The 22,964-nt window shown below is 46.8% G+C and overlaps 5 protein-coding genes across 5 annotated transcripts; all 5 read right to left on the reverse strand.

Annotated features, from left to right (window-relative positions):
* Positions 1–376: 376 nt before the first annotated feature.
* On the reverse strand, positions 377–1,405 carry N7509_000122 (uncharacterized protein; the record flags this gene model as incomplete). The annotated part of the gene is made up of 1 exon (XM_056624769.1): positions 377–1,405. The coding sequence occupies one exon, from the start codon at positions 1,403–1,405 to the stop codon at positions 377–379; it is 1,029 nt and encodes a 342-aa protein (XP_056494870.1).
* Positions 1,406–5,784: 4,379 nt separating this feature from the next.
* N7509_000123 (Allergen) lies at positions 5,785–6,528 on the reverse strand (the record flags this gene model as incomplete). Its single annotated transcript, XM_056624770.1, has 1 exon — positions 5,785–6,528. The coding sequence occupies one exon, from the start codon at positions 6,526–6,528 to the stop codon at positions 5,785–5,787; it is 744 nt and encodes a 247-aa protein (XP_056494871.1).
* A 3,446-nt stretch (positions 6,529–9,974) lies between these two features.
* On the reverse strand, positions 9,975–10,966 carry N7509_000124 (ankyrin repeat domain-containing protein; the record flags this gene model as incomplete). Its single annotated transcript, XM_056624771.1, has 3 exons — positions 9,975–10,494; positions 10,590–10,697; positions 10,779–10,966. The coding sequence occupies 3 exons, from the start codon at positions 10,964–10,966 to the stop codon at positions 9,975–9,977; spliced, it is 816 nt and encodes a 271-aa protein (XP_056494872.1).
* Positions 10,967–12,515: 1,549 nt separating this feature from the next.
* N7509_000125 (uncharacterized protein) lies at positions 12,516–13,112 on the reverse strand (the record flags this gene model as incomplete). Its single annotated transcript, XM_056624772.1, has 1 exon — positions 12,516–13,112. One exon carries the CDS (start codon positions 13,110–13,112, stop codon positions 12,516–12,518), a length of 597 nt encoding a protein of 198 aa, XP_056494873.1.
* A 127-nt stretch (positions 13,113–13,239) lies between these two features.
* Positions 13,240–14,529, reverse strand: N7509_000126 (uncharacterized protein; the record flags this gene model as incomplete). The annotated part of the gene is made up of 3 exons (XM_056624773.1): positions 13,240–13,848; positions 13,960–14,272; positions 14,321–14,529. The coding sequence occupies 3 exons, from the start codon at positions 14,527–14,529 to the stop codon at positions 13,240–13,242; spliced, it is 1,131 nt and encodes a 376-aa protein (XP_056494874.1).
* Between the last annotated feature and the right edge of the window lie 8,435 nt (positions 14,530–22,964).

Genomic DNA, 22,964 nt, shown 5'->3' on the forward strand with positions numbered 1-22,964 from the left:
CCGCAGCCTGATGGGGAAAGAGGTCTATCAATAACGTATACACAATCCCCAACAATGGCGTCCCACATAAGCCAATGAATGCCTGTAAGGTAAGCGAGAAAGCGAGGGGCAGACTTGTGTGCAAAGTCCACCCGTACGCAATAAAGCAGAAACTAGAGACGAGCATATATGGAATTGCAATTTGTAATCTCGCAACTTCAATAGGAAAGTCCGCAGAGAGAGTCTCACTGGGTTGATCAAGGCACGTTTTCTTTTTATATATCCGCCGGTAGTTGAAGTCAATCAACTTTCCACTAATCAGTGAGCCGAAGCCACCTCCGATCCCGTATGGACTAAATTAAAACAAATTTCAGTGAATTGGAAACAGGATAAAATTTTAAATATTTACTGACAGGAATGATAGCCCAGTCTGCAGTGTGTTGAGATTGTATTTCCTGCCGAATTGGTTGGCTGTAGTCGCCCATAACGCGGAGATACCAAAGTAGAGCAGGCTTGTGTACATGATCAGGATTAATGCGTTTCTTTTCCTGAGTATAGCGAAAGCCTTGAAAAGATCTGAGCAGAACTTGCGATCTGTACCTTGCCGATCAGTGTCGTGCAGTGAGCTTTGATGCGTGTCATAAGTAAGTTGAAGACGCATCAACGGTAGTTTTCGCCGCTGCTCTGGACAAGCAGACCCATTTCCCACAATACCATTGGCGGTTTCAGGAATGAACACAAAGTATATCACCAGAAAAACACCACTAATGGCGGCCAGAAACCAGAATATACTCCTCCACCCGAAAGAGTTGGCAAGCAACCCGCCGATAGCAGGGCCAAAGGCAAAAGCACCCATTACACTGCCTTGCATGGGACCTATGTATTTTCCTCTCTTCTCGGAGGACGATATATCTGCCGCAACTGCGAATCCGAATGGAATCGCACAGCTGCTTCCAATACTCTGGAGACAGCGAAGAGAAACCAGCGCAGCGTAGTTGCTTTGTAGTGAGAGGCCAACATTAGCCGTAATATACACAACTAGTGCGATAATCCACGCCATACGACGGCCTTTCATGTCGGAAATTACAGACATGAAAGCTGGTGAAACCCCTTGAATGATCATATATCCTGTCATAACCATGTTTATCTCCGTAGTAGACAAACCATATTCAGCTTTTAGAATAGGTATCACTGGAAGAACAATGTTGGTCGCAATCATACAAATGATCATTCCCAAACTGTTCACAAAAATGATGATTGCTTTTCTGTGATGGTCCTGGAATCCATGTTGTCCACTTTCTGTTCTGATATTTTCTGGCATGTTGTCAATTGGATTGCTGCCATCTGCCTGTGTGGATGTCGACACTGATTCAGCTTCAGCTGCGTCAAAGGTTCTCAGACCATTCTTATCGTTGGACTTGAACATGGTGTCAGAAAGTGGGTAAGTTGATTCGGATGTGAGGAACCAGAGAAAATGCAATTCAATTTCATTTACAATAACTTTCCTTGGAACTTTCACATACACATTCCAAGAACAAAAAGCACTAGTGATTCTTCCAGTAAGGGATAGTAGCATAACCCTGGCCATTCCTCACTGGAGAACTACAGTTTGGTTATCGGACCCGCCTTTCTGGAGGATCTCCGTTATGGACTATTGACCGAGCCCACGCACTGCTCGGCATGAGATGAAAGTTTCTGTTACGCCAACCGTACAGTGAGGTATAGGAAATGTGGAGGTGTCTATCCACCACCGGGGCCGCCTGTTGATACATCACCTCGCTTAACTGCTTGCATACGCGCAGAGGATCCCTCAAAAGGAGGAGCTGGATCTTCTTAGGAAGACCAGCGATTAGTCTGAATATCATCATACCCATATCAGGCATATCTCACATTCTTCACTCGTATCCTTATCGTATCAGGACGCCCTCCGGGGGATGTCCTAACAGTTTCCCTCCCAACCAAGCCAGTGAATAGTTGAAATCCATGAATACCATTACTCAAATAATATAGGCATCATAATTTATCAGTTCCTGAGATCAAATATGCAATGCTATTTTTCTGGGTTCCGATCATTTTCAGGACTGCAAGCGTATTTTATGCAAGGGTGATCATTCCTCAAAGGATGCCCGTAAGGCCCCAGGCCAGATATGAACTCAGAGCTCGTAATTGACAGGGGCACTACTAGAGAATGACCAATAGCGGCACGTTAGTCGTTATTAGCCGTACAGTACACGTACCCAGTCATTTGGCTCCACCCATACTCGTTTGGAGATGCCGATCTCGCCTGCGAAGGTTACACTGCATCTTCAGGCCTTGTTTCCGAACTCCATGATGTTCCTTTCAGCTCAGCCACACTTATTGATGCGAGCTGCAATATACTTTCATGTGTTGATCATCGACTGTGATTCAAACGATCTTATGTCTAATAAACCCATCTCTATTTAGGTGGCTTTGAAGAACATTGTCGAACTGAAGGAGTGGTTAAATACCACTAACACCTTTTAGGATAGGATGTTCATCATCCGCCCAACTCCCCTAGTATTTCCCTAGTATTCGTATGGTATTCGGGATAGACTCGGAGTTATAGTGTCGTAACACACCGCATCGGCATGATACAGACTCTCGAGGGCGTTCAACCGCTCTCATAAACCTTCAATCTATCATCTGATTCTATTAGACTTCTTCAGTACTAGCCAGTACGTCAGTTTTTCATCCTGATAATATCTTATGACCACTTTACTGGGAGCCTATACCCCAATTAATGGGCTGCCTGCGATGAACAACCAGCAATGAAAAGAAATTGAATTCTCGACCGCAATAAAAGCATTGTTGGGCAAGCGCAAACGAACTGGAACTGAAGAGACATGGGTATTCCTTCAACAACACCCAAGTAAACTATTACGCGTATAAACATGATGCATTGCTTTGACTAGTTTTGACACAATGTTTACTGAACTGAGGTGATTTCCAAGCAACCGGAGTAGGTTCGCCGCCAAAGATGAATTTATTGTGCAGCTCTCCTGTTTCCGGTTTAATATGCGTGTCCAACCATCATAATTGAATGTGGATGTTATCTCGAGCAGCCAGAAATGGGGGCGATGAAGAACTCTCGGATGAGGATGATGTCACGCCAGAAATATAAGGAGAGTGCAGATATCTTAGGTCAAAAATTTTAAAACAGTGGTGCTCTACCGTCGTCAAGGTTTTTCATGCGAGTATAACCGAGGGTCTCACCTTTACCATTGCTTTGTTGAACGAGTGAAAGTAGTCTAGGCACATGAAAAATATTAGAAGCATAAAGATATGTTTCCGAAGCGGGTTCATAGATTCCAAGATGATATTCACAATGTTTTTCTTGGAGTTATCCTACGCCCGTGTGGCGACTTGGCGATAAGCTACTCTAACATCGAGTATTGATTTTCAATCTTGCCTTCACAAACATCGGCATTTTCCGCTCCCTTTTGTCTCTCACTTGCCAGTTCACTCTCCAGGTTCCATATAATCCTCTGAAGATTCCAATTCTGCTGCTCCACCTTTTCAATATGCTTCTGCAAGCATCGAGTTTGATTTTGCATCTTGTAGCATTGCGTCTGTACCAGAAAGAACTCCTCGTAGATTCCCTGGATTATATTTTGAACTATTGGGCTTTGACCAGGTACTGTTTCTTCACAAAGGCCGGTAAGCTTAAATCTTTCGTAGTTTTAGGTCACTTGATCACCTGTATAGATGTTTTCAGACGAAGTATCTTTGAGAAAAGCGGCTTGTTTTGGAGGCATTTTGGACTTGTCGGGTTGAATTCGAAATGACTTGGCTCTCGCTGAAGTAGTAGACTGAGCTAAATATCCTCTTTGAAAGACACCTCTTTTATTCGAATATCTGTTAAGAAAATGGGGCTGCTTTATTAAATTGATTATAAGCAGGTTGGGTGACGTCTTTAAATTGCCCAGACTAGGATGATGACCCAGTAGGCTTGGCGGTTTCCGTGCATTATAGCGCTTTAGCTATGTTCAAACTTCGAAGGATTCGTTTGTTCTGTAGCTAGCTAGACCTTGTCCCAGGAGTGATGGCCCCCTTTATGAGATGATCACCCTCCCAAGATACCTAACCCGTGATATTGCATTTTTACTTCCTTCTTGCGGGAGAACTCCACGGGCCCATGAGTAGACTTCATAAGAAGGCGTCTTCTTTCTTCATTCTATCTTGAGTATTTCAATCCTATTTCCAAGTGGCGTAAGTCCATAACATTAGTTACGTCAGAGGCTTCCGGCTATGTGTTGAATGAGCCACGCGAAGAGAAATATCCCTGGCGGGCTTAGGGGCTGACAGGATATTCGGAAATGTACTAACATGAGGAATGGTGGGGATCAAAGAGCTACAATCTTTTTGCCTAGTGAGGCTTGGCTAATTTTTATTGTTCATGTATAATACATTGTGAACCATTACTCAGTCTGTTCTTCAGAAACTAAACGTTTGGCAGGAGCTTCGTTCTTCGCATTCACCTTTCCAGTAAAAACCGAATCGACCCGCGCAATAGAACAACACAAGCTTGCAATCTTATGACCTGCCGAAATCGCAAAAGTACTAAATTCCAGGCCTGTTGATTTAGCCTATTGGATGAAAAGAAATGGTCGCCAAGCTCCCCATAAGAGGCTGTACAATGTCAAATATACACCTTTCCAGGAATTCGATATATCTAATCTTACACTGGTCATTCAAGTAATGAGGAAAGAACAGAAAATGAGCACGCCTAGTACCAACCATCAAACTTGCCCAGTTTTCTGAGGCTAATTCCAAGTAGACACGTGGAGAAATCCATGATATTTCAGGGTAGAACTTTTCGGTTCAATTATGGTCTTAAAGCACCACTCGTGTTAATTCCTGACAGGACTCCTTGGAGCTCCCAGGAAACTTGTGATGGTCTCGTGTATCTGTTTTATGGACGCGTTATTGGGACGAATTATGAATATTGAAAGCTTTCTCACGTCCAGGGGAGCCCAATGCGCCATGTGCGCCCGCTTCTTCCACTTAGCGCGAATCCCTCATCTAGATTCCTGGTAATTCAAGTTCTTGTTTCTGGGAACTGACATACTCTTGTGGGGCATAGAATTTAATTTCTCGACGCTTACGGTGAGCTGCATTGCTGATTGGCCATATTCAAAATAGCCGGGGCCTTTTCAATAGCACCAAAGTCACCTTTTGTTGGCACATATAAGTATTGTCCCCGTAATCTTGAATTTTGATCAAACATCTCCTGAGGGCTAACAAATCTTGGAAACTAAGTCAATACTCCTCGCCCCGAAGAAAATGATTACGGTATCTACAGAACTAGATCAGGTACTTGAAGCTTCTGATTACAGTATAACGATGTCGATCTAAATTATCTCCGAGAAACCTTTCCAGGGAATGAAGCGCATATTTGGAAAGTACTTAATGCTACCCCTGGGCTATTTCTCTCTGGAGGCCTTGAAATACATGACATTCTTGAGCTTCTCGCACAAGGATATGGTCTAAGTGATCTGAAAATAATGGCAGAAATAAGGAAAGTTTACAAAGTGGGCTCTTGCCCTGTTAAACACGATGATGCTTTATCAATCTTGGGTCTTAATGCAAGCGAAAAAGCACAGATACTGAGCCCCCCTGAGCTATGAATGGTCTCAAACGCAACCGGAAGCTTTCGTGTACGGGGATGTGCCGGCTGTAGCCCTGGTCTAGAGCTGAGTTGTACATAAGTTGCTGAGACAAAATGAACCTACATGATCCTGAGGAGAATATGACTTCTCATTAAAGGGTCTTCGAGGATAACAGTCATTTTATGGTGTCATCACCCTCGTAGCCAAGCACTACTGAAAGCCTTACTGGGCCAGCTGGAAGATTACCACCTATTCCGCCGAGGTTCGCATCTTTGGCAGCGTATGCATTATTGAACTTGGTGCCACCAGAGGTAATTGAAGAGCAAGACTCCGTGACTGTATCGCAGATCTTCATACCCTGGATTTGCACATCGGCTGCCTGCGCCGCAATGGCCGAAACATCGAACCCTGACCATCCTGAATTTATGGTCGACCCAAAATCGAACTCACCCCATGTTGAAGCATAACCTCTGAAGTCGTCAGTAGGTATTGTATACCCGGGTGCAGCCGCCCAAGCTCCTTGAGAATTCTCGTCAAAAGCAACATATTGGGTCTTTCCACCATTCAAAGTGAAACTCTCGCAGGCATGACCGTACCAACCATCGAGAAGACCTTCTGGTCCAATTTTATTCCAGATAACCACTGACCACTCTGTAGAGCCAACTGTTTTGAATTCAGCAACATATTTATAGTCACTGAAGTTTTCTGCAGAGACTCTGATAATATTGCTTCCGTAGGGATCGCCTACGTTGCCTTGATAAGTTAACCCAAAGCCAGCTGGCTCGGTAATTCCGCCAAAGCCAGTACTGGAGTATTTTTGTCGATTTGGCACGGAATCTTTGATAGAGGCATCGCTTATTTCGGAAATTGAACTAATATTCCCACAATTCGGCGGCCCTTGACATTGTGACGTGTTCATAGCTGCGTAACATGTAGTTGAAATTATCATTGCCAAGAGCCAATTCGCTGAATGCAAAGTAAAAGCCATTGATTCCACAAATCTCTTCGATGATGTACTTAAAGTAATTCTTCAAGTAACTATAATAATAATCGCAGTTCCCTGGGAAGCCTTGTTGTATTTAAGCCGGCACTTGAACTCTGAACAAGGGATCTAGTCAGTTTCGCTCTTGGCTGGATACCTCAAAAAATTACAATACTTATCATTTTTGTTCTAGTTTGCGTTACCTGGATTCATGGGCTCAAAAAGTGCTTTATATGAGGCTAGAAAAGAACACATTCGAGACGATGGCCTATCCTATCGTTCTTCCAGTACTTGCAATTCTAGTGCTTCATATTTGTCCCCTAATTTTTATTATGATTTTTCTGCCAACGGTGTCCCGAACGAGATCTCAATCAGGTTGCGGTATCCATGTGATTCAGTGGATTACAATATTGTGTGAATTAATAATCCAAGTAAATATTACTCCGTCTCCTGGGAACAGCCCCGGAGTAAATCGACCCTATGTGATTTGACTTGATCCTGGAGACCGATCCTTCGTGGTTCGAATGCCGAATGAAAGAATTTTTTTACACAGAAGCCAGAAAACGCTGAGCGAACCTTGCCATCATCGTTGACTCCACTGTCTTCGGAGTTTTGAACAAGAAACTCGAATCCGAAATTGGCTTCCATATTGTGCACAGGGAAACTATCTCGGATCCTATGACTATTCCGATACTAGAGGCGGCTATACCTTTTTGAGCGTTAATGTGGAGCCTGACCTTGCGTTTTCTTTGCTATAAAGGATTGAGAAATCAAGGAGTTTTCGATAACGATAAACGGAAAGGCAAAAGCAGGCTTATAAGAGAAAAAAATGACGAAGTTATCTTTCATTCAAGCCCCAAATGCGGATCTCTCGAGACAATTTTCCTTTAGAATAGAGCACAGAGCACATGAGTTAATTGCCGGGGCATTCTTCTTTAGTACAGTTTGGTCTTACCTTGAGCCTTAAAATCAAAATAAAATTCATTTGAAAGGATGAGTAGCCCAGATTACCATCTGTGCTCGTGTACACTCGTTGTATCTCTGATTATGTATGTATCTTCAGTTCAACCGCCTTTTCTATCTGAAATTTCCGCGGAGGTTATGGACGAAGAACCCTGGATCAAGACATGGCAACGTAGGCAGGGTGGAGTGCGGCGACATCATGAAGTACTGGGTGAAAGGAAGGGGTTCCAAGCGAGGCCACATCGACAGTCGGAAGCGGGCTGTCTGCGCCGCAGAGCATACTTGGGAGATGATGTCGAGAATCTGCTTGCGCACCCGAGAAAGATTCCCCATCGCAGTCTCAAATCGTGGCAGGAAAAAAAGGTGCTCACCCATCAACTCCTCACTGAGAGAGTCAAATCTTGAAAGACGAAATTCCACCCAGTAGACTTCCTCTGAGAGCAAGAAAGCGGAAAAGTATACAAAAATATCCTCCGCCTTGGTAGACGGAGACAGAGGATCCGGACCTGTCCACAGAAAGCTTTGTTGGGTTTCATGATTCGGATAAAAAACATAGTTGACCAAAGATAGCCCGTAAACCTCAGAGCTGGAGACCCCTGATAGGTCAAAAGGATTTTGCTTCAATCCGCGGCGGTCGGTAGCAAGGCAGGGGGGGTACAGCGGGTACGTTAGAGGACTCCTGCCAAGCTGCGTGGATGTCATCATCGGAAACAAAGTCTGCTTGATGGTAAGTATACGTTTTGGGATGTGTGAAATAGACTTTACCGACCCATTTGAGCCAGATGGTTCATTTCCTCGGAAGTCGATAGGTCTCAAGAGCTGGAGAGAACAGAACCGGACCATTGATGTTAGATTGACGATCTTATGGGCTGAAATGGTGCGAGCAACAGGCCAATTTAACCTTCTTATCAGAGCCAGACATCGTATTAATCAAAGGTCCATTGATACTTCTATTTGAGCAAGATATGGATAGTCACAAGCTCAACGGGAATTAACTCTCGGCTGCATCGACGTCTCAACACTCATCCCCGTTCATCGTAAGAAAAGATCATCTAGCGTCCTCGCTTTCATACATATTCACCAATGTTTGTTGATCACTCAGAGATAATTTTTCTAGTCAAAATTCCGGTCACACGTCCGTAATATCGACACGATTCCATTCTGAACAGCGTGGGCTGCACGCCCACGGTCCCACAGTACCAGGGCCTGCTCATTACAACGCTGCTGTAGAAGACCATTTTCGGCTTTTAGTTCGTCATTGGACAGCGAAAATTGGCGTCATTCGCTCTCGAGTCGGATTTTCTCAGCAGATTTGACAACATAACATTGCCAGAGACATAGGAATAGGTCGAGTAGGTCGAGAGCTGGCCTCGAGATGGAAGACCCCATCCGGAGAATCTGCTTGGCCTCAGTTGGCAAAAGGCTGGCAGCGCCAGTGGTATTCTATTACATGTCAACTAGGCTCCCATTTTGCTACTGGGAAGATCCTGACCTTGAACTCGGTACTTTCATGCCCCGAAGATTCTCGGAATAGGCTATGCAGGTCGGCGGTAGTGTCATCCACACAGTGTTTGGAGAGCTGCCGCTGTCTTTTAGTTGGTCGCTCGGTCGATGAAGAGCGATCTGGTGCGTCCATTTCTTCATGTACGAAGTGAGCTGCATGGGCTGAGTGAAGAGAATCTTCAGAGGGTTCTTATATGCTATCATAGAAGGAGACACGCGAAGCCCAACATGTTCTCCACGCCCGCAATTATCAGCTTCTTACCCGTAATGGAGCTCTATAACGACGCATGTTTCAATCTAAGCCCGTTTGCTATACGCATAAATGAGGATCAACGACAGCGTCGCTCATGAATTGATGCGGAGAAAAAAAGTTCCGTGACAGCGTTTCTCCCCGATTACTGTCGAGCTGTCAACGCCGCGCTCTATGAAGGTTGGCAATATTCTCAATCCATCAAGTTCCTGGCCTTCCACCATCCCATTCCACACGTCATCATTGATCTACACCTCTACCGGCCTTTCAATGCAGTTTGTATCGCCCTGCTGTACAAGTCTTTTGCTGATTTTTGAGAAATCCACCGATTCTCCCGATTCTCCATTTAAATGATGAGGCTGCACTGGTACCTCGACGGCTGCGGAGATCATTGACCTGCTTCTGGATTGCCTGCCGAATTGGACCCTCCTCGGCAAAATGAAGCGATGCCCTCAAACTGTTATGATCCATTCTCCGGTCCTGCAGCAGTATGTTAACGACCACCAAATGTCCGCCTTTTACTGCAAGCAACAAAGGATCCTCGAACCAACGATTCTGGTGGTTGAGATCAGCTTTGGGATGGCGCAGTAAAACTCGCACCATCTCCGAGTCGCCCGCCCGGGCGGCCAGACACAGGGCAGTGTCTTGGACGGTAGCAGTGCTCTGGTTAATTGCCAGAGCCTCGCCCTGCCGGACCAAGAGCTTTACCGCTTCCAAGCGGCCGTTTTCCACCGCTCGACGGAGGGGGGGAATCTGCCAACTCGGTCGCATTGATCTCTAAGCCTCCCTTGTTCAAGAGCATCGCCATCGCATGAGTGCTGCCTTTCGCGGCCGCCGCGGAAAAAGGAGACACCCCTGCCACGCAGAGATTAGGGTCGATGCCAGGGGTTTTGAGAAGCCACCGCAGAACGACTGTGTCACCCCTTGCGTGGTGCAGCGAAGTGGAAGGCGATTGGGTCTGACCACGACCTATGTCGGCGCACGGGTGGCTCAACAGCAATTCCACCACTGCCAGACGCCGACATCGAACAGCGAGGTGGAGTGGAGTATCTCCGTTGTGATCCTGAGCATTCAGGGCCAGCTCCTTCTGCGTCAGAAGTAGCTCGACAGCGCCTGCGGATCCATGGGCTACTGCTTGGTGGAGCGGCAGCTCGCTGTTATCAGTGGTCTGAATACCGGCGGATGGCCTGTGGAAAGAGAGCGGGTGTCTAGCTTCCTGTGGGCCTACAAAAATCCACTTCATGGACGGCCGGCCGATGCGCCATGCCCATGCGCGGGTGACTTGCCAAAGTCATCTGTAGTGAAAGGATCGCTGCCGCTGGAGAGGAGCAGATGCGCCAGGCCTGTTTTGCCCCACCAGACCGCGAGATGGAGGGCCGTTCGTCCTCGCCTGTGCGGGAGGTCAACTTGTAACTTTGGGACCTCCAGCAAACTCTGTACCACAGAACAAGTTCCGTATGTGACAGCATACCATAGCGCGCTTTCTTGCGCCTGGTTTTGGAGGTTGATATTCAGCGTAGGGCTTTCCAGCAGGAGCTGCAATACGTCATGGGATGAGTACTTGAGAGCCCTCATCACCGGGGTCTTCCCTCGAAAGAACGCGTTGACGTCTGCTTTGCGTTGCAGAAGTCTTTCGGCGAGGTCAATATCGTTGTTCATGGCAGCGAGGCCGAGCAAATTGCTGTTTTGACATTCGACGTTGATTGCAAGTATGGCCGGCTGTAGCCTGGTTCTGAGATTTCGACATGATCTCGCAAGAGCAAATATCTCGCTGTTCTCGAGATATGCTGTAACTCTGTATAAGATTGGATTTGGTAGACCTCGCAAATGGGGCTGCTTCTAGTTTAGTATGTAGTTGCCAACGTAAAGTACATCCGTTACGAACCATAATTAATATTGGGATGGCGAGCAAGGATAAGGCAATAAATTCGCGCGTAGAGTTATAATGGCCCCGTGAAAAGAGCGGCCAGACAAGTTTATATCGTTCGTCGTGCCACTAACACAATCATCGTGTCGAATCTATCAAGGCAGCTCCTACTACAAGAATGCGTTGCGAAGAATGGAAGTTTCGCAAAGCGGATTGTAAGAGTAGCACTGCTCATGCCCCCAGGATTGCATTCACAGTTCCTAGGGGAGCCAGGTTCCGGGGAGCCCCCCGCGTATTTCCAGGCACTGCCTTCAAGCCACAATGGGACTGGTGCTTGAGGCAATGCACTCTAGATGCAATGAGACTACAGAGGAGCGTTCAATGTGAATCTTGGTCCGGATTCCTGCCCTTGGTCTTATTTGACTGGGTGTGAAGGTTCATCATTATGCCGTTCCGAAAGCAACTAGTCGAGGTTCTGTCCAAATAGACCAAGCCGACTATACGTCCCGTTCGTCCGCTATACGAAACACCCTCACCCATATGGGCCCTATCATTTAATCTAACAACATTTTGTTCCGTTTGACTTTTCTATCTTTCTCTAAGGCCAAGAATCCTTGCATGTGTGATTTCTGTTGGGTGGGTGAAATTCAGTCAATCGGTCATTTGACTCGTCTGAATGGCCGATTCTCTGTGATCTTGCTAATTTGGTCTCAAGCACCAGGATATACCAAGAACTTACATTGATGAACTTTGTCCCGTTGGCTCTAGGCTGATAAGAGGGAATATTGGCCAGCACACAGGACCAAATAGTCAATATGCAGCCTATCATGGCCATCTACTCCGTGTCAAAGTGCGCCATAGCTCTCCTTAATCGTCATGTTGTTCTAGGACAGCGGATGTTACTAGGACAGCGGATGTTTAGGACAGCGGAACGCGATAGCAATGCGAGAGTGATAAAAGATGCGACTTGCTCAGTCCATATACTTCTGTCTTTTGCTCGTCGACTTTTGAGCAGATGGAACTGTTTTCCTCTTGTTCATCGGCAGGCCCGAACAGTCGATTGGCCCGTGCCTGTGTTGGACATCACCGAAAGGCTGATCCCCGACGACAACGGAGGGTCCAATCTCCGCCATTGCTAGGGGGTACATAGGCTCCGATATTAGACCGTACAATGCAGACCTTTCGTTGAGTGAAACCATCGCGTAGTAACTTTTGAATTCATCCAAGTCTGCGAACAGGCATTGTTTGGTCCGCTGCGGAACGAACTGCTGACGGCACCCGCAGACTGCAAGGTCCGACGAGTCCAGGACTATAGGCAAGTATCACAATTAACTGTCAGCCCTAAGCGACGATCGATCGAGGCTTACCTGGGTTCGGATGCAGGAGCTCCTGCTTCATGCTGATACAGCTTTCCTCGTGTAGTATCACATGATACGCCGCCCCATCGAGACCATGCTTCCGAAACAGCTCTGTCTCATTATCCTCCCAAGCAACCGTCAAGCCACCCTCCGAGGGCGTCAAAGTGATCTGGTGTGGCATGTACCGGAGTAGACGTCGGATATGGCGCTTATATCTCATCTCAGTGGTCCGAGGGGTCTGAGAGCCTCCAAACACCGACGAGATGGAAAGAGATAAAAGCTCCTCAATGATGTGGCCGCAAACGAAGGGTTCGCGCTTTCCGCTTTCCTTATTCGCACTGCGAAGAATCCAGTTGCGGCACGATGTTCGCTGATGTGTATCGTCAAAGTCCAGCCATCGGCGGTGGACCTTCAGTGTCCTTTGTTGAGGATTATACACAACATCCGCCCTACTATCGAACCCCTTGACGTAAACCACTTGAATCTCCTGCATCGAATACAGCAAGGCAAAACATGCTCTCAGTGCCTTCCGCACGGTTCTCGAAAAGGTGGTATCTGGGGGGGCTACAGGCCTCGGCATTTTAGAAAAGCATTGAAAGTTCTTCCGCAGCACTGCGGATAGGCGTAGTCGACCGCAGTAGGCGCCACAATTCTCGTGACAGCCTCATGGGCCTTTTTCCAATGGTCTCTCGTATCATCTTGACATCCTAGATTTGCGTTGGCCTGTGACAAGGGATACGGATATTGGACTTCCGACAAACCTGGGCTCCGGATGTTTCGCAATAGAAAAAGTCCTTACCCTTGGACTCGTGTAGCAAATAGGTCCAGATGCGGGATATCGTCGAGGGTAAGAGCAAATCAGCAGCCAGATTAACGTCCATCAGCGCTGGTGTCTTTCGGAGGAGGCTCACGTATATCGGAAGAAGGACGTCCTCGTGCGTTTGAAGGGCGGACTCCCAGATCCGGCACACTCGCTCTGCCAGTCCATGCCGGTCCATGAGCCATCGCCGATCGCGATTAAATTTACCCTCTGTAAAGTTATAACCAAGTTTGAACGGGTAAATCGAGTTTGTTCCAGAGATTAGCACACCGTGGGCATAAATCCTACCAAGGAGATTTTGGTCAAAAAGCAGGTCCCCGTGGCTTGTCTCGACAACCGAGGACGGGTACGCGAGGCCACGAATATCCAACGATATTTGCAGCCACTCAAGAAATTCTTCAGGTGCCACCGGCCGACCCTGGGTGGTGCGTCCAGGGCCGATGAGCACGGCCACATCTCGCTCGGGGTGGAAGCGCAGTCCGGCAATATCTTCGGCCTAGTCCGTCCGGGTGGACCCAGATTGGCGCGATGGGGTAATGATGCAATGGAGGGCGAGACTTGCATGGCTCCCGCAATAAAAATTCCAGGAACACCGGCTGGCCGCCACTTGCAACCTATACCCATCCCGAGACAGAGCCACAATTTCCAGCTTGAGTCCGTCGCCGTGGGAACCCGCCAGTTGGTTCTGGTCGCTCTTGGTCGTGACGCCCAACTCGAGAGCCTCAAAGGGCAATTGCAGGCAGGCGTTCGCCAAAGTGACCCGACTGGACTTTTTGTCATACTTGATGAATCCCAGGGATCGGCGGCCCTCGGGGTCCGCGGGGTCTGGTACCAAGACGGCGTAATGATCGCAGGCGTCGACGAAGTATGGCCGGAAGGCGATTCGATCGATCTGGAACCGTTCCAATATGGCGTCCTTCCTGTTTTATGATTCAGTCTCATGATCCGACAAGACGACAGACACATACCAATTCTGATATAGTTCCCGAAAGGCATCGGCAGAGGTCCAGTGACTCACGTAATGAGGAGAAACGCCGAGCGAGGCAATTCGCCGCGAATGCGCAGCAGTTGGGGATGATCCTTTCTGGCACTGAAGAAGTTCGCGTTCAAGTTGCTGATTCGCGTCAATCATCTCGCGGCTATCGTCACTGGAGTCAATTTCCATGCGGTCGGCCATCCTTTTGCAGGGGGGTAGGTGTTCCTGAGAAACTAGGCTCTTTGTCGGCTATTTATATTCCGTCCGTCTGTAAGCCTAGCGCATAGCTCTGGTACGGTAATGCATGGCCAACTAGATAACGGTAACTAACGTCGTGATATCAAGATAGAGCAAAGCAAAGGATCTTAATGGGAGAACGATGGTCAACCACCACCAATCCTGCGGCTGACTGCGCCTTCCCTTCCACCTAGGTGTGTGTATCATCATGGGCCGTGCCACAGATTTTCCATCGCCGCCTGGCTTCAAGATGGTATGAGAATTTTGATCATATATTGATGTCTTCAGTCATGGCCTTGCGATGATTTTGCATCGTCGACAGTTGGTGCTCAACACTACGCAACAGTTACACCCAAGTTGTCGACAAGAATCAATATCTTTACAGAATTGGGGTGTGCATCAATTAAGTTCAAATCACCTTGCTGAGATGAGTTCACGGCACGCTGTTTCTGGCCGACTCTGCAGACTGACCGCGGTGGTACTCGTTTCACCCGCGTCACCAACGTTGACGAGGCAAATGATTTGTCACGAGTCATCTGGGCCAACCAGGGGCCTCTAGTGGGTCAGCGCTTTCCGTGATTCAACCATCTTAATGCCCAGTGATGGTCCCTGCCAACACATTGCAGAATTACTTTTGCTTATTCTTAGAACTTAGCATTATGTTCCTCACCCGTCATCACATATCTTCAACCTTAAGCTACTGAGTACTACCGCACGCCCATGATTCTATAAATTGAGATGATCTCCGCCTTGCTTGAAATATCCAAGTCAATTGTGGCACTTCATTTTAAAAATGCCAGAGAAAAGAGAGGAAAGTGACAATGAGATCCTCGAGGTCCTATCCAGTTACGGAGACCTGAATATTGAAGAGACGGATAACGATTCTACTTCTACAGAAGGTGACATGTCGGAAACCAGCGAGGATCGCAGATTTGTGGCATCAGAGAGCGATGATGCCACATATTCCGACGAAGAGTCGCTAGGATCCAGTCTTCCCTGTATACACCACCTCATGGATGGTCAGGAGACATCGAGCACTGTAAGTATGCCCGTGGGATTTCTTTGGGCTGCCGAGCTAACGGGAGTAACCAGGTCGGCAAAAAGATACCGATTAGCGCCATTGCCTCTCGCTTGATCACGGAAGATGGAATTTCAGCGGTACAGTATTTGGTCTTGTGGCAATCGTGGGAGCGCGAGATGCCGCATGAGTATGATGTGAGCGAGGATCTGTCTTCTTCGCCAAGGTCATGTATCTAATACGAGAAAGTTTTGGATGCCGTCTCATTATTTAATATCGAATGCTCACCACCAGCCTTCTATGCAATACCGAGACGAATACTCAGATTGAAGTCAGTTTCATCTAACTGGATGGCAAGTCGGTCTGTCTCGCGTTTTCTTCGGAGCAGGTTACCGATGGATAAAGTGCCTCGCCAGGGGTTCAAAGATCAGGTGTATTTGCTTCGGAGCTCAACTTCTTTTCTTCAAAATTCTATCATCCCTAGCACTGCAGTACTGTAACTACTATAACAACACTGTAGTTCTGTCCAGGGACCTTAAACCCCATCGAAAACATTTGAAATATTGCGTATGCGGAATTCATATTTGCACGAGTGTTGTGAGTCCCGGAAAAGCCATACTTTGGAGAACTCTTTACGTCCGGTCCATAATTATGAACTTGGAAATACGCCTATCTGGCTCTGTTACACAACTTAAAAATTTTCAAATCAAGGACGTCTGCATCGAAAGTTTTCTAAAATCTTATCTTTCCGCAACATTAAGCAAAAAATGACTTCTTTTTTGGACAAGAAATGGCCCTCACTAGACACAGTAGCGTATCGTGTCTTCCTGCTCATCTGAGTATCTATATGTGACACGATTCCTTCTGTATAATCTATACTGATCATCATTTATACAAGATGACTGATATGAAATGGTACTGGTATCAACAAAGGAGAACGAGCTGCAGGTGCCGTTTCTTTCGAGCGAGCCTGAGCAGTGAATTTCCAGACTTTGGCCACTGTCAAGATTGAAATTGCGAGCCTATCAATGGGAAAAGCAAGGTGTACCCCAGAGTTCCAGCCATAATCGATCCCATTGTGGCGTATAAGCCCCATGAGGTCTTGAGCCAGAATGTTCCTTGGCTCTCAGCTGCCAGTGTAGTAGCCGTTTCTGTTCCTGATGGCAGCTTCATGGGAGATGTGACCATAACTTGCTGGGTGGAGATTGAAGAGCTTAGTGCACCTGTTGTAGTTGATATCGCGGACATGACTGGTATTGCCATCCAGTTGAGGTCTTTCGGGGCTAGTGTGGCGCGAACCGAAATCTTGTTGGTAGCATAGCAGGATGCATAAGTTGTTCCGGTAATATGACACGACAGGGACGCGGTGCTGCAATGATTCATTAATATCAAAAATTCTTTGAGTGTATATAGGGTACCAACCTATTCTTTTTGTCGACATCCACCAGCTGTACGGAGTCCTTCTTAAGGATAGCCGTCATTCCTGCTTCAGAAACGCCGCAGTCAGATGCAGCGACGGTTTGAGGGCAAGTCACAAGGAAAATTGTCGCCTCATCATCCTAGAATGTAGTTAAAAGTTATGTCAGAGCCCTGAATCCCAATGTCTCGGCAGTTCTCACATACGGTAGATAATATGCTCGCTTCCAATTCACGCCCTTGAAATCCCGGCAGTAGGAGGCTGACTGTTTGTCCGAGAATTGTTGCAGCTGCTCCAAAAAGGAAAATGCAGTAAGTGAGTAACATATTCATTCAGATTGTGGCCGTCTCAAGCTTCGGAAGATGACTGTTTCAAGTTCGGACACTCAATCTGTCAAATCAGAGGCTTGATATGCTCCCGATAGCTGGGATGACGGACTATTGTATTATGACTGTGAAACCTTGATTTTTTTCAGCAGGAACCACGCGAAATCCTAAAGAATTCTCTTGATAGACGAGAAAACCAGAATCTATCAGCAAAGTACTGTGGGAAACGTTTGTGGTTACCTGGGAAGATTCTGTTGATGACCTCAAACGACCGGTAATTAAAAGCTGTTGTGACTAGAAACACCGCTTTGGGGGTCTGTGAGGCTTTTTTTTTCAGAACCTCTTTGATAATTTTCATAGAATTTTTGAGATTCTATCTGGCAAGTTGGGTACCCTTGAGCGGCCGCAAAATTGCGAAAGGAGCGGTACATCCGTAGCCAAAGAGCGCATAAAACTTCTACCGATGATTGTCTCTTAAAGTTGATAGCCAAAGTTATTGTATCAATTTTATGGGAACAATGAAATCTTGCGGCCTGTTAGCTATTGATAAGTGAATAGATTCCCATTTATTCCACGACAAATCATCACAAAAAAGTCTTTTGCAGATACGTTCGGCATGAGTTCTTTGGCCAAGTCAAGATTTTGATGGCTATGTAAAATCTATCGGAAATGGAGTATGCTCGAAATCTCCTGCAGCTTTATTCGAAACGAGCTATAAGTAGTTTCGCGCGTGTCGCAAAATGCCTGGTTTGAAGAGCAAGACAGATCCTGGTCTGCTGAAGACACCCCATCTCCAGAAGCGAAAGAGACATGTATCGTTTGTTTATTTATTCTACTCTTATCTCGACGGTCTTTGGCGGAATGTTTCAGATCATTGACCATAATAATCAATGTTTTGTGTATTCTACGGGGAACTTCGACTGCACCGGGATCTCGGAGTCGTTCGCGCCTCTTGATGGCATATCATGTTCCAGTAAGTAACACGATCCATTCCCGAGGAGAAATTTTTCTGACATCTTTGAGACCTCAACCCAGAAACCAAAGGCACACACTCTAATTCATCGTCGTTTAAAGCCATACTATGTGACTCTGATCAGGGTACCGCATGGGTTGAGGTACATCGAAGCGGCTTGATCAACTTCCATAATGAAGAAGGGGATGCGGCAAGTTGCAAGGTCTTGGATCCCCTGGTTAAGGGAAGCTTGTGTACCGCCAGCAATAAAGCAAAGACTTCGACAAAAGGCATTGAATACCAACTGACTTCTTTGTCTACCACAACCATCCATGTGTCAGTGACGGCACCATCGGCGGCCCCGACTACTCCCTCGGGCCCAAACAGCTCTTCGAACACGACAGATTGCTGAACGAAAACTTGTTTGATTTTTAAAGCTTTTGCCTGGCTACTTTACTTCTGTTCTATCAATCAGGTCTACCATTTGGCTATGGAGCCCTAAGCCCAGCACGGGTCTTTTCTTGCACCTCGCTGCCCAGGTCTCCGATTCACAATTTACAAGCAGTCTACCTTTTTAGCACAAAAATGAGATGAAATGGAATAAAATAAAACAAAAATTCGTTGCATGCCTCCTGAAGCTTATATGAGAGTCCTGCTCCTATTGAGATAACACGAATATTCAACCCAATGGATCTGACAAAAGGGAGGCAGAGTTTCAAAGCACAAACTGGTTCATTGGTGTCTAATTTAATGTTGTTCTCTTCTTTTACTATAACTTCTGGGCAATAGGTCAATCATTTATTCATTACCACTACATTTATCGGGATGGGCAACCTCTTTTTCCAGGGAATGGTTGTAGAAATCGCTAAATTGACAGCATGGCTAGTATATCAATATTAACTGTAAGCATTACACGCCAATTACATTAAAATCCGGCTATACATTATTTATTTGCATTCGGCAACAGGCGAGGAAAATCTTTTTGGAAGCGAAAGCAATCCATCTCACATCTTGGGGGAAATTTTTCATACTTTAAGGCGGCCGGGACCTCACACGCAAGCCATGCAATGGAATGGGTGGTCATGGCGGAACATAAATATCATCTTCTAGGTTAAAGGCTTGGATCCTCTCGATTGTCGAAAGCCGGCCAGCCCTCCAATGTCAATTGACCGCGAAAACCTAGGGTCGTAGGCAGGAGTCGTATTGTCCAAGGTTGCTACATAGCGGTTGCGACCGCTCATTTTGGCATGAGTCTGGTAGTGAGCTTCCAAATTGTCCGAGCGTTTGAAGCTGCGATGACATTCTGGTACCCAGCATACGTACGGTCTTTCATCTGAGTGGCAGGTCAGATGTCTCTCGAGGGCTGTTCGGCGCCTGAATTGGCGGTCACAGCCCGGGTATGTGCACTTGAACTGCCGCTGGGGTATTTTGTGTGGCAGTTTCCGGAAGCTCCAGTCCGGAGGTACCTGAGAGGAAGACAGAGACGCGGCGTTTGTTGGTCCTAGAGAAACTGGACTCATTGCAAGCACTTCATTGCTGTCAAGTCGCGTAGAACAGGGGTTGCATGTAGGGGCCACCTTTGCCTCACGGGCATTAGGCTTGGGGAATGGCTGCGAGTGGCCAAAAGGATACGAATGTGGCATATTTTCAAGCCAATAAATGACAGGGATCGGCTCGCAATGGATGAAGCTAAGATCGGGAAAGTGTCCTGGTCGTTGAAAGCCGCAACCGAAGAGATCATTTCGATGAATCTGCCGCATGGTATCTCCTGAATTAAACATCCCAAGCGAAGGTTGTGGAAAGGGCACACAGATAGGACGTGTTATGAAGCAATTTTCGGGAATCAAGGGCCATTGGTCGTTCGACTCGTTCATGAGAGATCTTTGACTCAAAAAATGCGAATTCATTTGGAAACAATCGTTTGGGAATTGCACGTAAGGGGTATCGCGTTGTGACTGATGGCTGCTTTGTACAGAGTAGAAGAAAGCGAAACACGACAGTGGCAATTGCATAATCCAAAGGACAATCTGCGACGGGAGAGATTTGGGCGGCAATATTCTGAGTGTGTGATAGACTGAGGCCGCCAGTAGCTTGATACAAACGGCGAGCAGATATACAAAAGAAAACGTCGATATGCAAATCGGCGGAAGTAAAGAAATCTCCCTCTTTCTTGCCCGGAAGACTTTTGACAACGTCCCGTTGGTTCAATTTACAAGTACTGTATAGCAAAAACGCAAAAAACATGTTTGAGCGACATCTCATTTATCACTGTTTCAACAGCTGAAGTGTCGGTGATGGTTCCACGCCGAGACAATCAAAGCCTATTCCGACTGTCACTTCAAAGTTTTCTTGCGCGAATTCTTCATTTTTTGTCAGTAATTACCAAGTTAACGTTGCTTCACTTCTTTCAAACTGTGTTATTTGTTGACCGCATATTCCTTGCTATTAAAGATTGGTGATAACAACATCACCAAGTGTCGAGCATTATGGAGAACCGAATTTGCGGCCTTTATCGGTCGTTGTGGCTATAAATTAGATGAAAAGGAGCTAAAGCTATCCATACTACGTGTATCCAAGTTCTTGAATATATTACTTTGAACATAGAAATGGATCCTTTTACTGTGTGCCATGACATACAAGGGGACGGAAAGACCGATTCCGATCCAAATGCAAGCGCAGATGAGCGACTGAACCCGGAAATGACAGCTGAAGGAACTCCTACTCAGGTAAGGATAATTTTAACCTCTAATGTCATGCACGATGCTAACCAACGCAGCCGGTCTCCCCGCGGCCAGCCGACGACGAACAAACCCCAGCAGCAGAACCCTTCCAGCCGATACTACAGCTTCTTGCAGAGATTGAACGTGATGATCCAAAACTCGCCTTTCAAGCAGCTCGGATCTTGGGACTCTACCGTCGACTTTGGGATTCATGCATGTCGAAACATACTGGCAGTGAGAAACTCCGTCAAACCAACCAGGAGTTGAAAAGGGAGAATACACGATTGGAAAATGAAAAGGGGCTGCTTCTGGCTCATCATGATGAGCAGCTATCTCAGTTCGATCATCTGAACCAAGCATTGGAGGCGTCTCGGGAGCGATTGATCAGCATTCTCAATGATTGGGAGCAGTGCTCGGAAGGCCAAGTGGCAGGGCTAATGAATTGTGAGCGAGGTCAATGATAGAATCCTGGTCAATTGATCTTTCACTGTACCTACGAGATAGTCAAGTAAGTTGTGGTGTTTGTCCAATTTTATGTTTTGCCCATTGATATTCAAAGTCGGATCCATTCGATCTCACGTCACACTGTATCATAAATGATGACATTTTTGGAGATAGCCGAAAAGATAGGTTGGGCGGTTGATTCGATAATAGCTGTAAGAAGAAAACCAGACTGTTCATGTTTGCCGATGGAAGATCCCTATGTGAAAGGGAACCATACATTGATAAGAAATCACATTGTTACAGTACAAGATATAAGTAGCTTATAGGTGGCTGAGAATTGAGGCCATGGAAGCTATTTGAGAAACATCACAAGACAGCGAATGATGGGGTCGTAGAGCTTCGCTTTGCTTCACATACATGGTACAGTAAATCACATTTCCATGGAAGTTCCAGCTGAAGTTGTGCTATCGAAAAGAATATATATCTCTAAACGGACAAAGGACGTATGGCTCTGTGCATGAATCAAGGCCTATCAATGTGATAGTAAGGAAGGTCGATGGTTTGCAAGGCCGATATGACATTCACATGGAATGCTTTCACTGTCCGTCTTCGACTCTCTAACTCCACTCCCTGCCGGTTGCAGCATTGGAGGAGACTATCGGTCTCTTCTTCCAGCAATTCGTTTAACTCGCACATCTGACGCCGCTCATCTTCGAGCCGGATGCTCTCCGCCGATTTCACAACATAACTTTCCCATAGACATAGATACAAATCCAAGAGTCTTAAGGCCGGTAGGGCGAGGTCGCTATTGCGGCGCAGGATTTGCTCAAGTTGCGTCGTAGGGAGGTTGCTCACTGCGGTAGAGCCTGAGGCGGGTGAAATATCCTCTGCGTTCGGGTCGTCGCAAGTGTCCTCGGAGAGTCTTCGCTGTCTCTTGGCTGGCCGGTCGGCTGGTGAAGATGATGCCGCGAGTGGATTCATTAGGGAAGAATGGGAGAAAATTGAGCGTGCACAACAGAGCGGGTTTCCATAGATTTTAAATAGAGCATATTAATCTGGAGGGAGCATATTCATCTGGGAGAGAAAATCCCGGCCATCAAATCTCCTGGGCCATTCGTCACCCGTGTTGCGTTGACAGACAGTCCACGCACGTTCTAACCTTTGATGCACGACGTTGAAACCCCCGTGGCAAGAGCAACGCAGTTTCTGCAGCTTCTCAAGGCAATCTGGTTACCACGTATTGTGAGATCAATGGTTATCTTCCTTTCATGCTCGTTATACGCTGCAGTGCACGTTGCGCATTGTGTATCAATGCTGGTCGGCACTTTTCTGTAGCCCATATTCAGCACCTCAAGCAGCACTACCTCAGCACCCGTCCACGCAGACTACCCGCGTCCACTATGCCAGGGACCAGTGTACCTTTATCCATTCACAGCGGGCTCTGCGATCATCCATCTCATACTGAATGGCCCTTCGGATACCCTCGTGTGTCGCGATTGCTCGTGCGACTCGCAAACTGTAC

Source organism: Penicillium cosmopolitanum (genome assembly GCF_028827165.1).
Source record: "Penicillium cosmopolitanum strain IBT 29677 chromosome Unknown utg000001l:1.0-706529.0:1.0-706990.0, whole genome shotgun sequence".
Classification (NCBI taxonomy): domain Eukaryota; kingdom Fungi; phylum Ascomycota; class Eurotiomycetes; order Eurotiales; family Aspergillaceae; genus Penicillium; species Penicillium cosmopolitanum.